The sequence below is a fragment of the Phasianus colchicus genome, chromosome 1 (assembly GCF_987193195.1).
Source record: "Phasianus colchicus chromosome 1, bPhaCol1.hap1.1, whole genome shotgun sequence".
NCBI classification, from domain to species: domain Eukaryota; kingdom Metazoa; phylum Chordata; class Aves; order Galliformes; family Phasianidae; genus Phasianus; species Phasianus colchicus.
This window is the reverse complement of record NC_143436.1, coordinates 55,478,019-55,491,491: the sequence shown is the minus strand read 5'-3', so window position 1 is coordinate 55,491,491 and position 13,473 is coordinate 55,478,019. Positions and strand designations below refer to the sequence as shown.

Here is a 13,473-nt window from a genome sequence, read left to right as displayed (position 1 = left end):
GGCAGTCTCCTTAGGTCAAAGAGAAATAGGGTGTGCTAATGCCTGCTGTTTTTACTAGCAGAAAGGCTAGGAGTTTCAAGAAGGAAATAAATTCCTTAAATGAGGATCCGATAAGTGCAGCAGAACAGTTAGATCAGTTTCTGGGGCCTAATTTCTACTCATGGACAGAAATGATGTTTATCATTGATACGTTGTTTACTGGAGAAGAAGGAGGTGGGCAGCTATGCAAGTGTGGGAAAGGAATACAGAGGGAAGGTTGGGCCCTGGAGGGGGGCAGAGAGAGGAAGGATCCTGAGGATAAATTGTACTGATTATCGTCACTGTCTTTGAGATTGTTCGGTGTTCATGTTGTGAAAGTGGCTGTTATGGAACAAGGGGTGTCTGAACTGATACCAAGAAGACCCCCTGGGTTTTTGGCTCACTGGAGAAACATTGCTGGTGAGCCAGGGGGAATGTTGAGCAAGAAACCAGGAACATAAATGGAGTAATGGGACCAGTTTTATAACTCAGTACCCTAATCAAGAGACAAAGTGCTGGGTGTTCGTGGAAGTTGAAGAACTGCATTGTTTGATTTGTGGATTTTGAAGGGAGCGGGTGAAACTGTCTTGATGGTATATGGAAGTGCAATTGTTCGTGGTATATAGAAGCGCAGTTGTTAGCGGTACATGGAACTGAAATTGAGGGTACAAATAGTGGAACTGTGGAAAAACAAACAAAGAACAAGAAGAAAAAAAACTGGGAACCCTGTGGCCAGGGTGGGGCAAAAGGCTTTGTGACATCACAGAGCGGGACACGACATCAGTCTTTAAGTCACATTGGCAGCCTCCCCCAGCACACTCATTTGGGACAGCCGCTGGTGGTTCACTGCTGGAGCTCTGCTCTGGGTGACAGCCGCTTTTGTGTTGAGATTCATCTTTGGGAGAGAACAGGATGAAACTCAGCCGGACTCTCTTCCTGACCCTAGCTCTCTCCCTGTCCCCACTTGCTGGATTCAGCTCCAGCTGTTGCAGCTATTTTGCTTGGATTTGTAATGGGGACAAAGAGCCAGACCTTCCTCAGCAGCAGGAGCATCCTGTGGAGACCAGGACCTCCAGCCGGCCCTGCTGGTTTGGCTTAGCCACCTGCCGTGTAACAATGGGGGGTGGGCACCAAAAGACGGCATCCCAGGAGCAGCAGCTGCGCATTAATGCCCAGCGCCATGCCTCCAACTGGCCCCACCAGCTAGGCCATTCTGAACGCCCCAGATGGATCCGGTACAGGGTCAGCAAGGTTGTCACTCCAAAGGACCCAAATCAGCAGTCCCTGGGCCCCAAGCAGAAAGTCCTGAGCTTGCACGATACCCTGGGCCACGTCTGGGACAACCTTGAGCAGAGGGGGCTAACCTGGATCCTCACAGATGTCTTGAAGCACATCTGCATCCTGAGCCTGCTGAGCATTGCCCATGGCCTCTGGAGGAGAGTAAGACAACTATGGGGACAGGTGAGCTACTGAGATGCGTCGTGCAGGGAGGGTACCGCGGGTGGGGAGCAGGCAACCACAGAGGCCTTGTCTGTGAAGTCTTCCAAGGCAAGCAGACTCCCAGAGGTCCACTAGCTCTCCCCAGGGACTTACCCAGCCGTGGGGCTGACACCCAATTGGAAACCCCTGTGCTACACCGGGCCTGCCTGAGGTGGTGGGAGCCCCATGCTTCGGGCAGTCCTGCGAGGCAGGAAAAGCTGCACAGGAATCGGAGCCACGCAGGGGAATGCTCTGCAAAATGAGTCTGCATCCTTTTCACTGTGCCCATGCTCCGTCACTTCTAGGAAACGGGACCAAGAGCCTCAGCCTCCAGCAGAACAGAGCACCAGGGAAACGAGGACATCGATGTTTCTGACCTGCTCCGCCACATGGAGGCTAACATAGACTCAATGGAGAGGCACCTGAGGACCCTCTTCCAGTCCCACCAGGAAGCGTGCAGGAGCATGCAGAAGAGGCAGGCAGTGCAAGATACAGGGAACAGGAATAATCCCTCTGCAGACACCACATCCAGCACTGGCTAGGGCGTTCAATCTATGGATAAATCATCTCTTTCTAAATAAACATATAATTCATATCTCATCACGGTCATACGCTTATGAACCAAGTGGCTCGAGTTGGAGCTGAATTTTGTGAGCAGGAATAAATCAGAGGCTACATACCATCCTGCATTTACAAGCACCAGCTCTGGAATACCGCTGAAGGCTCAGAGCATAGATAACATCTCATCTCTGAATGTGCAATCTGGTACCCACTAGGCCTAATAACTGTCAGCCATTTACTAAGCATGGTAATAATGGTTTGTCTTTTGACACTTGTGTAGTCCATAGCACGGCAGGTTTGTCCGTGCTCCCAAGTCCACCAGTTCGGTCCCCGATGCCAGGCTCATCCATAGAACAAAAAGGGATTAAGTGTGCTATTTTCTAGCCTTTGGGAGTAAAAAGCAGGGGGGTGAGGGCCACTATCTTAATCTCCCCAGTGTGGTCAGCCTCTATAACTGCTGGGAAAACAAAAAGCCCCATCCATGTGACAGAAGAACGTCCTAATAAGAGGGCGCTACGCCTGTCCCCAAGGAGGCCCGTTACTCCTGCTGGAATGAGAGTCACGCTGCTATCAGTCAGCACCCCTGACTGGGCGGTGGCCAAATCCACTCCTGCGCTGCCGGCGGTGGCTGGTCTGAGAAAGCTGCCCGGGAAGTGGCCGACGGATTCGGGGCTGTATTTGTTGCCATAGCGCTTTTCACACAGAATCACACAGAATTGTAGGGGTTGGAAGGGACCGCCAGAGATCACCAAGTCCAACCCCCCTGCCAAAGCAGGTTCCCTACACCAGGTCGCACAAGTAGGCGTCCAGGCCTCCCCAGATGCAAGACTACACTTGCTTTTGTTAAACCTCATGCGGTTTCTTTCTGCCCAGCTCTCCAGCCTGTCCAGGTCTCGCTGAATGGCAGCACAGCCTTCAGGCGTGTCAGCCAATCCTCCCGACTTCGTATCATCAGCTTGTTGAGGGTGGCCACATGGAAGGCCTCATCAACCTCCTCCTCCTGATCAGGGGGCCTGTAGTACACACCCACAGCAGTGTCACCCATACCAGGTTTGGTATGATTTGATTCTCACCCACAAGCTCTCCACTGCCACACCACTCTCCCCCAGATGGAGTTCAATACATTCTAGCTGCTCTCTCACATAAAGAGCAACTCCACCACTCCGCCTCGCCAGCCGATCTTTCCAAAAAAGCACACGGCCCTCCATGACAACATTCCAGTCATGCGATCTGTCGGGAAATGGGAAGAAGAGCCCATGAAATGTGAAGGAAAGAAGAAGGCCCATGAAATGTGGAAAAAGGGTCTGACCACTTTGGAAGAATATAGAAATGTTGTTAGGGCCTGCAGGGATGCGACGAGGAGGGCTAAAGCCCGCCTGGAATTGAATCTGGCAAAGGTGGTAAAGGATAATAAAAAAGGCTTTTTGAAGTATGTTAACAGTAAAAGGAAGACTAGGGAGAATGTGGCTCCCCTGATTAGTGACGGAGGTGTTCTGGTAACGGGGGATGCTGAGAAGGCGGAGATACTGAATGCCTTCTTTGCTTCTGTCTTCAGTGAAAAAGCTCCCCCTCGGGAATCCGAGACCCTGGAGGTTAGTGAAAGGGTCTGGGTAATGGAAGACTTCCCTTTAGTCAGGGAAGAGGTGGTCCGAGAGCACCTGGGCAACACCAATGTTCACAAATCCATGGGACCCGATAGGATGCATCCACGGGTGCTGAGGGAACTGGCAGAGGTGATTGCATGGGAAACAGGATCATTCGGAACAAAATTTTCCAGTCGTGAGGGGTCATAACATAACTGTCTCCAATTGCAACCAAAAGATGATACGTAAAGGCGGACTGAATTCCATAATCTCTCACTGACTTCCTTAGCTCCTTTACTGCCTCATAAGGCAGGGATTCCAACTGGGGGGGCTGCTTTGCGCGATGCAATGCAGGAAAGGCTCGCAACGTACCAGCGTCACCCCCTAATGTCGCTTCTTTTCTGCACTGCTCTAAAGCACCGTAGTCCGCTGTAGAAAGATTTTTCTTTCCCGCGCCCTTCAAATTATCATCAGGAGGGAAAACGTCCCCTTCGTCTTCCGGATCTACCGGACGAGGATCAGGCGACGTACGCGGGGCGGAGGGCGGCAGCGTCACGGCGAGCGTCGGGGGCGGAGCGGAGCGGAGCGGAGGGCGGCAGCGCGGGGGCGGGTCGCGATTTCTCTTCTCCCCGGCCGGGAGCGGGGTCGGAGCCGCGGCTCGGGTCCGGGCAGGGGCTGCTTTCCGCACCGAGGGGCAGCGGCGGGGGTGGCAGGGAGAGCGACGGGGAGCAGTCGGAAGACATTCTTCCTCGTCGAATTTGCTGAAGCCCTTTCGTTATGTGGCGCCAAACAGGCACAAGGTTAGCAGCCGTTCTGTCTGTAGTCATAAAAGCCTCCCGGACTCCTGTGCCAATTCTGTCCCAAAGCTCTCCGTGAAGAGAGAACCCAGTTCTCGGAAATTCGGGGACGTCCGGCTCATCCCTTTAAGAAAGGTAGCTAACGCTGAAGCAGCTCAAGGCTGATTCTGAAGCTTGAACCTAATGCTTCAGGAGTTAGTTGTTGCTCCTGCGGTAGCGAGCTCCTCATAGTTGGCGACTGCTCACCTTCTGTCCTGCAGAGCGCTGCGGACGCGCGCCAAACAATCTCTCCGCAGTTCAGTCGGGCGGCGCTGCCGGGCCGGGCTCGCTCAGCCTCGGCTTCGTTTGCTCCACGCGGTGGGCGCCATTTGCAGCGTCTGCTGCACGGACTCTGCAGTGAACGATCCAAGCCGTTTCCTGCAAGTTCTCACATCGCTTACATGCCTTCACCAGTTTTCTTTCTCTAGCTGTCCCATCCGGCCCTACAACTTTCCAGTACCTGAAGGGGGCCTGCAGGAAAGCTGGGGAGGGACTTTTTAATAAGGGCACGTAGCGACAGGACGAGGGGAAACGGCTTTGAACTGGAAGAGGGCAGATCGAGTCTCGGTAAGAGGAAGAAATTCTTTACTTTTACTGTGAGGGTGCTGAGACACTGGAACAGGCTGCCCAGCGAGGTTGTGGATGCCCCCACCCTCGAGGCATTCAAGGCCAGCCCGCATGGGGCTTTGAGCAGCCTGGTCTAGAGGGAGGTGTCCCTGCCTATCGCCGGGGGTTTGGACCTACATCGTCTTAAAGGTCCCTTCCAAGCCTAACCGTACAGTGACTCTATGGATGGGAGGAAGTGGAGCTGGGATTTGGGTGTAGAGGCCCGACCCCGAGCTGGGTGCGTGCCTGCCCTCCTGCGTCCAAGGAGCCACGCTGGTCCAAATCTAGGTGACACTCCCATCTGTAGTTTTTTTGTGGACAAAATAGCAAAGCACGCTTCTTGTATTTCAGTCTCCTACACAGTAAGTACTGCTGGTGGGAAATCAAAGCGGAGGTGAAGCTGAAGTACAGTGTTCCCCGTGACTATTAATAGTCTTTCATTAAACTCGCGTCCAAGGTTTCCAAAACCTTCTGGCTACTGCCATGTCTGCAGTAATTGGGACAAAAAGCCAGTCCTTCCTAAGCAGCAGCATCCAGTTGAGACCAGGACCTCCAGCGGGCCCTGCTGGTTTGGCTTAGCCTAAACCTGTCCCATCAGCTGTGGGAATGGCAACAGAATGCTGGTGCTTCCTGAGGTGCAGCTGCTCATTGATACCCAGCACCGTACCTTCAACTGGCCCTGCTGGCTTGGCCTATCCACCTGCCATGTACCAATGGAGAATGGGGAACAAAACGATGGGATCACATAAGCAGCAGCTGCACATCGATACCCAGCACCATGCCCTCAACCGGCCCTGCTGACTTGTTATATCTACCTGCCACATAACTACTGAGGATGGGGAACAAATGGCGGCATCCCAGAAGCAGCAGCTGCGCATTAATGCCCAGCGCTGTGCTTCCAACGGCCCCCTCCAGCTAGGCCTTTCTGAACACCTCAGATTGAAAGGTGAGAAAGGCCCCATAAGTGAAAGTAAAGAGGCAAGAAGGCTCCACAGTGACTGAGAATACGGAGGGTGAAGGGGAATAGTTAGAGATAGTTTATAGAAGCAAGAATGTAGAGCTTGTTAGAAAAATAAGGGATGGCAGACACTGTGACTGGGATAGTGAGGGGGATGAAGGCCATAAAGACAAGGGTTTAAGAACGGCCCGAGGACATTTGGCAGGGAGGTGATTAAATGTCCACAGGACAAGAAGAAAGCAGTTTGGGGGGATGCCCCCCCGAAAGGTCAGAAGTTTACAGTGAAAAAGGTCAGAAGCCTTCGCAAGGAAGACGACAAATCTTCATCCCATGACCCACTACGCAAGTGCAAGAGGGGAGGGTCTGCATGCTAATGAACTCTCAGCGGTATGATGAATATGTATCCGAATTCCGGGAAAACTATGATTATGTCTTAGTTCAGCCTATATCTGTAGCAAGATTTTTCCAGACTGTGTGCAAGTTAGGCAGATCTATCCACCTTGCACCCGGTGTCTGCGCAGCACTTGTACCTGCTTTGTAATCTTGGGTGACAGAGTTTGATTCCGCACGTCAAGATGGATCCAGTACAGGGCCAGCAAGGTTGTCACTCCAAAGGACCCAAATCAGCAGTCTCCCGGCCCCAAGCAGAAAGTCTTCAGCTTGCACGACACCCCTGGGCCACCTCTGGGACAGTCTTGCCCAAAGATAGGTAACCTGGATCCTCATGGATGTCTGGAAGCACATCAGCGGCCTGAGCCTGCTGAGCATTGCCCATGGCCTCTGGAGAAGAGTAAGACGACTATGGGGACAGGTGAGCTACTGAGATGCATCGTGCAGGGACCCCTGCAAGGACTTGCTCTGCAGGGCAGTGCTCTGCAAAATGAGTCTGCATCCCTTTCACTGTGCCCATGCTCCGTCACTTCCAGGAAACGGGACCAACAGCCTCAGCCTCCAGAAGAACAGAGCACCGCGGAAAGGACAGCATCAGTGTTTCTGACTTGCTCCAACACACAGATGCTGAACTAGCCTTAATGGAGAGACACTTGAGGACCATCCTCCTCAACTCGCATCCAAGGTTTCCAAAACCTTCTGCCTACTGCCATGTCAGCTTCCTGCTTTGTCAGAGTGGCACCTAGAGGAATTCTCTGAGCTCTGACCCTCTGCCTTGACGAGATCCTAATCTGAAAAGGCCCTCCAGGATACACGCACGTAGGAATGGAATGTTGTTTCTGCATTAGATATTAAAAAGGGGGAATTGATCTGAGGAAGTAGAGCACAATGTATTTGTATTTTGTAATTTGTCCCTAGAAGTAGCTGATGTGAAAAAAGGAGGAATAGCACGTATGTTAGTAACACGCTTTAGAAATACAGTTGCTGAAGTGTGTGATTAATTCTTGCTTGCAAAACTGCAATAGTTTCTAAATGTTCCAACTAGTATAGGTATAGTATTATGGACTAGAAAGCATATTGTAGGGCTATTCGGCTTGGATAAGAGACCCTCAGCAAAAGAAAAACAGACTTAACAAACATCAGAGAAGCCAGGGCCTCCACACAAGGCTGGATTGCCTTGCTCTGCGAGTCGGTTGGGATGCAATAGGCAGGCATCAAGATACTCCCCCCTGTCCTCCTTCTAAGCTTCTCTATGCAAGGACAAGCAGATGTCCAGAAACAATGACCGAGTGTTGAATGAGCAAATGTGAGAAGTTTAGAGCTAATTTGCGATATATGCTTAGCCAGCAGAAATTTATGTTTAGCCAGTATCTGTGTGTTTAGTTGAGCGTCAGCAAGATTGTGAACCTGAAGTACTCAGCCACTGAGGAACCAGGGGAGAAAGAGAGAAGCGTCGAGTAAGAGGGCGTAAAAGACGTAACGCTGTTTTCTGCGTGCTCTCCTGCTTGCAGGAGGCCCGCCATTGCAATTGCGAATAGAATCTGCTTTATCAGAGATACCGTCCTGATAAATTATTTGGGTATTTCCAACAATTTGGGGGCCCGTCCAGGATCACTATCGCCTCCTTCACTGCCCTGGACAGGGTAGGTGCACCCTGCTGATTTTAGCAGTCCCGTCTGGGTGGTGAGGTGATTCCTTGGGATTGCCGATAGGAAACCGAGACTGCTGCACAAAGGACGGGCTGTGTGAAAGCCAAGGGGCAGGTAGGCACGGTATTGACCCCTGCAGACCCGGTAACTTTGTGCACGGACCAAGGAAGGGGAATTTAATTCTTGCCTTGGGGGTCGGTGGAGAGTCGGGTGAGTCTCGGGAGGGAGCTGTTGGTGTGCAATACCCTGGACGCTTGACAAAGTGCCAGCAGCACCCCCCTATTGAATCCGAGAATCGGAGCGAGGTACTCCGGAGGGATTGGGCCTAAATCCGAGAATCGGAGTGTGGTAACCCGTGAGCTGGGGAGTTCACAGCAGCATTCCGGAGGGATGGGGAATAGGAGCTCCCGTAGAACAGGGCAAAAGGGTCCCCAAATTCATGCCTAGAAATAGCCCCTCAGGAAAGAGGCGTCAGAATTTGAAAATAATCCCCAAACTAGGGAAAAGAACGGGGAAAAGATGTTTAAATACTGTATACAGACATAGCCTAGAGAGCCACTACAGGGAAAATCATTATTTTGACCAAAATAGGGGTCTGACAAAGATTGGGCCTGTCAGACCTTGAATTTATACGTAAACAGTAAGACTCCTTTTTCTGAAACAGAATTGGCCTATGTCGCTTAATGGGTGCAAAAGTAAAAAAAGTTCCTCACAAGAAGGAGTGGAAGTTGAAAAGAAAAAGGAAAGAGAAGCAGAAAGATCCTACGTGGGATCCCTCAGATAACTTTCCTCCCCCTTCAATTTCTAAAGCAATGCAAGCGGCAGTGACCTCTCCAGAGAAGGGGAGTGGCCGTGCTGCTGATCCTGAGCAGGGTCCTGGAGAGAGGATGCACTGCCGATTACTGAGGGAGTTGGAGCAATGTGAATGGGACCTGGAGAGTTTTTCCTTTCTCTAACACTAACCTTACTAATACTTCACTTTCTCCGCTTAGGGCAGTCTCCTTAGGTCAAAGAGAAATAGGGTGTGCTAATGCCTGCTGTTTTTACTAGCAGAAAGGCTAGGAGTTTCAAGAAGGAAATAAATTCCTTAAATGAGGATCCGATAAGTGCAGCAGAACAGTTAGATCAGTTTCTGGGGCCTAATTTCTACTCATGGACAGAAATGATGTTTATCATTGATACGTTGTTTACTGGAGAAGAAGGAGGTGGGCAGCTATGCAAGTGTGGGAAAGGAATACAGAGGGAAGGTTGGGCCCTGGAGGGGGGCAGAGAGAGGAAGGATCCTGAGGATAAATTGTACTGATTATCGTCACTGTCTTTGAGATTGTTCGGTGTTCATGTTGTGAAAGTGGCTGTTATGGAACAAGGGGTGTCTGAACTGATACCAAGAAGACCCCCTGGGTTTTTGGCTCACTGGAGAAACATTGCTGGTGAGCCAGGGGGAATGTTGAGCAAGAAACCAGGAACATAAATGGAGTAATGGGACCAGTTTTATAACTCAGTACCCTAATCAAGAGACAAAGTGCTGGGTGTTCGTGGAAGTTGAAGAACTGCATTGTTTGATTTGTGGATTTTGAAGGGAGCGGGTGAAACTGTCTTGATGGTATATGGAAGTGCAATTGTTCGTGGTATATAGAAGCGCAGTTGTTAGCGGTACATGGAACTGAAATTGAGGGTACAAATAGTGGAACTGTGGAAAAACAAACAAAGAACAAGAAGAAAAAAAACTGGGAACCCTGTGGCCAGGGTGGGGCAAAAGGCTTTGTGACATCACAGAGCGGGACACGACATCAGTCTTTAAGTCACATTGGCAGCCTCCCCCAGCACACTCATTTGGGACAGCCGCTGGTGGTTCACTGCTGGAGCTCTGCTCTGGGTGACAGCCGCTTTTGTGTTGAGATTCATCTTTGGGAGAGAACAGGATGAAACTCAGCCGGACTCTCTTCCTGACCCTAGCTCTCTCCCTGTCCCCACTTGCTGGATTCAGCTCCAGCTGTTGCAGCTATTTTGCTTGGATTTGTAATGGGGACAAAGAGCCAGACCTTCCTCAGCAGCAGGAGCATCCTGTGGAGACCAGGACCTCCAGCCGGCCCTGCTGGTTTGGCTTAGCCACCTGCCGTGTAACAATGGGGGGTGGGCACCAAAAGACGGCATCCCAGGAGCAGCAGCTGCGCATTAATGCCCAGCGCCATGCCTCCAACTGGCCCCACCAGCTAGGCCATTCTGAACGCCCCAGATGGATCCGGTACAGGGTCAGCAAGGTTGTCACTCCAAAGGACCCAAATCAGCAGTCCCTGGGCCCCAAGCAGAAAGTCCTGAGCTTGCACGATACCCTGGGCCACGTCTGGGACAACCTTGAGCAGAGGGGGCTAACCTGGATCCTCACAGATGTCTTGAAGCACATCTGCATCCTGAGCCTGCTGAGCATTGCCCATGGCCTCTGGAGGAGAGTAAGACAACTATGGGGACAGGTGAGCTACTGAGATGCGTCGTGCAGGGAGGGTACCGCGGGTGGGGAGCAGGCAACCACAGAGGCCTTGTCTGTGAAGTCTTCCAAGGCAAGCAGACTCCCAGAGGTCCACTAGCTCTCCCCAGGGACTTACCCAGCCGTGGGGCTGACACCCAATTGGAAACCCCTGTGCTACACCGGGCCTGCCTGAGGTGGTGGGAGCCCCATGCTTCGGGCAGTCCTGCGAGGCAGGAAAAGCTGCACAGGAATCGGAGCCACGCAGGGGAATGCTCTGCAAAATGAGTCTGCATCCTTTTCACTGTGCCCATGCTCCGTCACTTCTAGGAAACGGGACCAAGAGCCTCAGCCTCCAGCAGAACAGAGCACCAGGGAAACGAGGACATCGATGTTTCTGACCTGCTCCGCCACATGGAGGCTAACATAGACTCAATGGAGAGGCACCTGAGGACCCTCTTCCAGTCCCACCAGGAAGCGTGCAGGAGCATGCAGAAGAGGCAGGCAGTGCAAGATACAGGGAACAGGAATAATCCCTCTGCAGACACCACATCCAGCACTGGCTAGGGCGTTCAATCTATGGATAAATCATCTCTTTCTAAATAAACATATAATTCATATCTCATCACGGTCATACGCTTATGAACCAAGTGGCTCGAGTTGGAGCTGAATTTTGTGAGCAGGAATAAATCAGAGGCTACATACCATCCTGCATTTACAAGCACCAGCTCTGGAATACCGCTGAAGGCTCAGAGCATAGATAACATCTCATCTCTGAATGTGCAATCTGGTACCCACTAGGCCTAATAACTGTCAGCCATTTACTAAGCATGGTAATAATGGTTTGTCTTTTGACACTTGTGTAGTCCATAGCACGGCAGGTTTGTCCGTGCTCCCAAGTCCACCAGTTCGGTCCCCGATGCCAGGCTCATCCATAGAACAAAAAGGGATTAAGTGTGCTATTTTCTAGCCTTTGGGAGTAAAAAGCAGGGGGGTGAGGGCCACTATCTTAATCTCCCCAGTGTGGTCAGCCTCTATAACTGCTGGGAAAACAAAAAGCCCCATCCATGTGACAGAAGAACGTCCTAATAAGAGGGCGCTACGCCTGTCCCCAAGGAGGCCCGTTACTCCTGCTGGAATGAGAGTCACGCTGCTATCAGTCAGCACCCCTGACTGGGCGGTGGCCAAATCCACTCCTGCGCTGCCGGCGGTGGCTGGTCTGAGAAAGCTGCCCGGGAAGTGGCCGACGGATTCGGGGCTGTATTTGTTGCCATAGCGCTTTTCACACAGAATCACACAGAATTGTAGGGGTTGGAAGGGACCGCCAGAGATCACCAAGTCCAACCCCCCTGCCAAAGCAGGTTCCCTACACCAGGTCGCACAAGTAGGCGTCCAGGCCTCCCCAGATGCAAGACTACACTTGCTTTTGTTAAACCTCATGCGGTTTCTTTCTGCCCAGCTCTCCAGCCTGTCCAGGTCTCGCTGAATGGCAGCACAGCCTTCAGGCGTGTCAGCCAATCCTCCCGACTTCGTATCATCAGCTTGTTGAGGGTGGCCACATGGAAGGCCTCATCAACCTCCTCCTCCTGATCAGGGGGCCTGTAGTACACACCCACAGCAGTGTCACCCATACCAGGTTTGGTATGATTTGATTCTCACCCACAAGCTCTCCACTGCCACACCACTCTCCCCCAGATGGAGTTCAATACATTCTAGCTGCTCTCTCACATAAAGAGCAACTCCACCACTCCGCCTCGCCAGCCGATCTTTCCAAAAAAGCACACGGCCCTCCATGACAACATTCCAGTCATGCGATCTGTCGGGAAATGGGAAGAAGAGCCCATGAAATGTGAAGGAAAGAAGAAGGCCCATGAAATGTGGAAAAAGGGTCTGACCACTTTGGAAGAATATAGAAATGTTGTTAGGGCCTGCAGGGATGCGACGAGGAGGGCTAAAGCCCGCCTGGAATTGAATCTGGCAAAGGTGGTAAAGGATAATAAAAAAGGCTTTTTGAAGTATGTTAACAGTAAAAGGAAGACTAGGGAGAATGTGGCTCCCCTGATTAGTGACGGAGGTGTTCTGGTAACGGGGGATGCTGAGAAGGCGGAGATACTGAATGCCTTCTTTGCTTCTGTCTTCAGTGAAAAAGCTCCCCCTCGGGAATCCGAGACCCTGGAGGTTAGTGAAAGGGTCTGGGTAATGGAAGACTTCCCTTTAGTCAGGGAAGAGGTGGTCCGAGAGCACCTGGGCAACACCAATGTTCACAAATCCATGGGACCCGATAGGATGCATCCACGGGTGCTGAGGGAACTGGCAGAGGTGATTGCATGGGAAACAGGATCATTCGGAACAAAATTTTCCAGTCGTGAGGGGTCATAACATAACTGTCTCCAATTGCAACCAAAAGATGATACGTAAAGGCGGACTGAATTCCATAATCTCTCACTGACTTCCTTAGCTCCTTTACTGCCTCATAAGGCAGGGATTCCAACTGGGGGGGCTGCTTTGCGCGATGCAATGCAGGAAAGGCTCGCAACGTACCAGCGTCACCCCCTAATGTCGCTTCTTTTCTGCACTGCTCTAAAGCACCGTAGTCCGCTGTAGAAAGATTTTTCTTTCCCGCGCCCTTCAAATTATCATCAGGAGGGAAAACGTCCCCTTCGTCTTCCGGATCTACCGGACGAGGATCAGGCGACGTACGCGGGGCGGAGGGCGGCAGCGTCACGGCGAGCGTCGGGGGCGGAGCGGAGCGGAGCGGAGGGCGGCAGCGCGGGGGCGGGTCGCGATTTCTCTTCTCCCCGGCCGGGAGCGGGGTCGGAGCCGCGGCTCGGGTCCGGGCAGGGGCTGCTTTCCGCACCGAGGGGCAGCGGCGGGGGTGGCAGGGAGAGCGACGGGGAGCAGTCGGAAGACATTCTTCCTCGTCGAATTT

The 13,473-nt window shown here is 52.0% G+C and overlaps 2 protein-coding genes across 2 annotated transcripts; both read left to right on the top strand.

The window, feature by feature from the left end:
- The first annotated feature begins 429 nt into the window (after positions 1–429).
- LOC149919627 (uncharacterized) lies at positions 430–2,098 on the top strand. Its single transcript, XM_090134434.1, has 2 exons — positions 430–1,479; positions 1,803–2,098. Exons 1-2 carry the CDS (start codon positions 931–933, stop codon positions 2,037–2,039), a joined length of 786 nt encoding a protein of 261 aa, XP_089990560.1. The 5' UTR covers positions 430–930; the 3' UTR covers positions 2,040–2,098.
- Positions 2,099–9,501: 7,403 nt separating this feature from the next.
- Positions 9,502–11,170, top strand: LOC149919626 (uncharacterized). The gene is made up of 2 exons (XM_090134433.1): positions 9,502–10,551; positions 10,875–11,170. Exons 1-2 carry the CDS (start codon positions 10,003–10,005, stop codon positions 11,109–11,111), a joined length of 786 nt encoding a protein of 261 aa, XP_089990559.1. The 5' UTR covers positions 9,502–10,002; the 3' UTR covers positions 11,112–11,170.
- Positions 11,171–13,473: the final 2,303 nt, after the last annotated feature.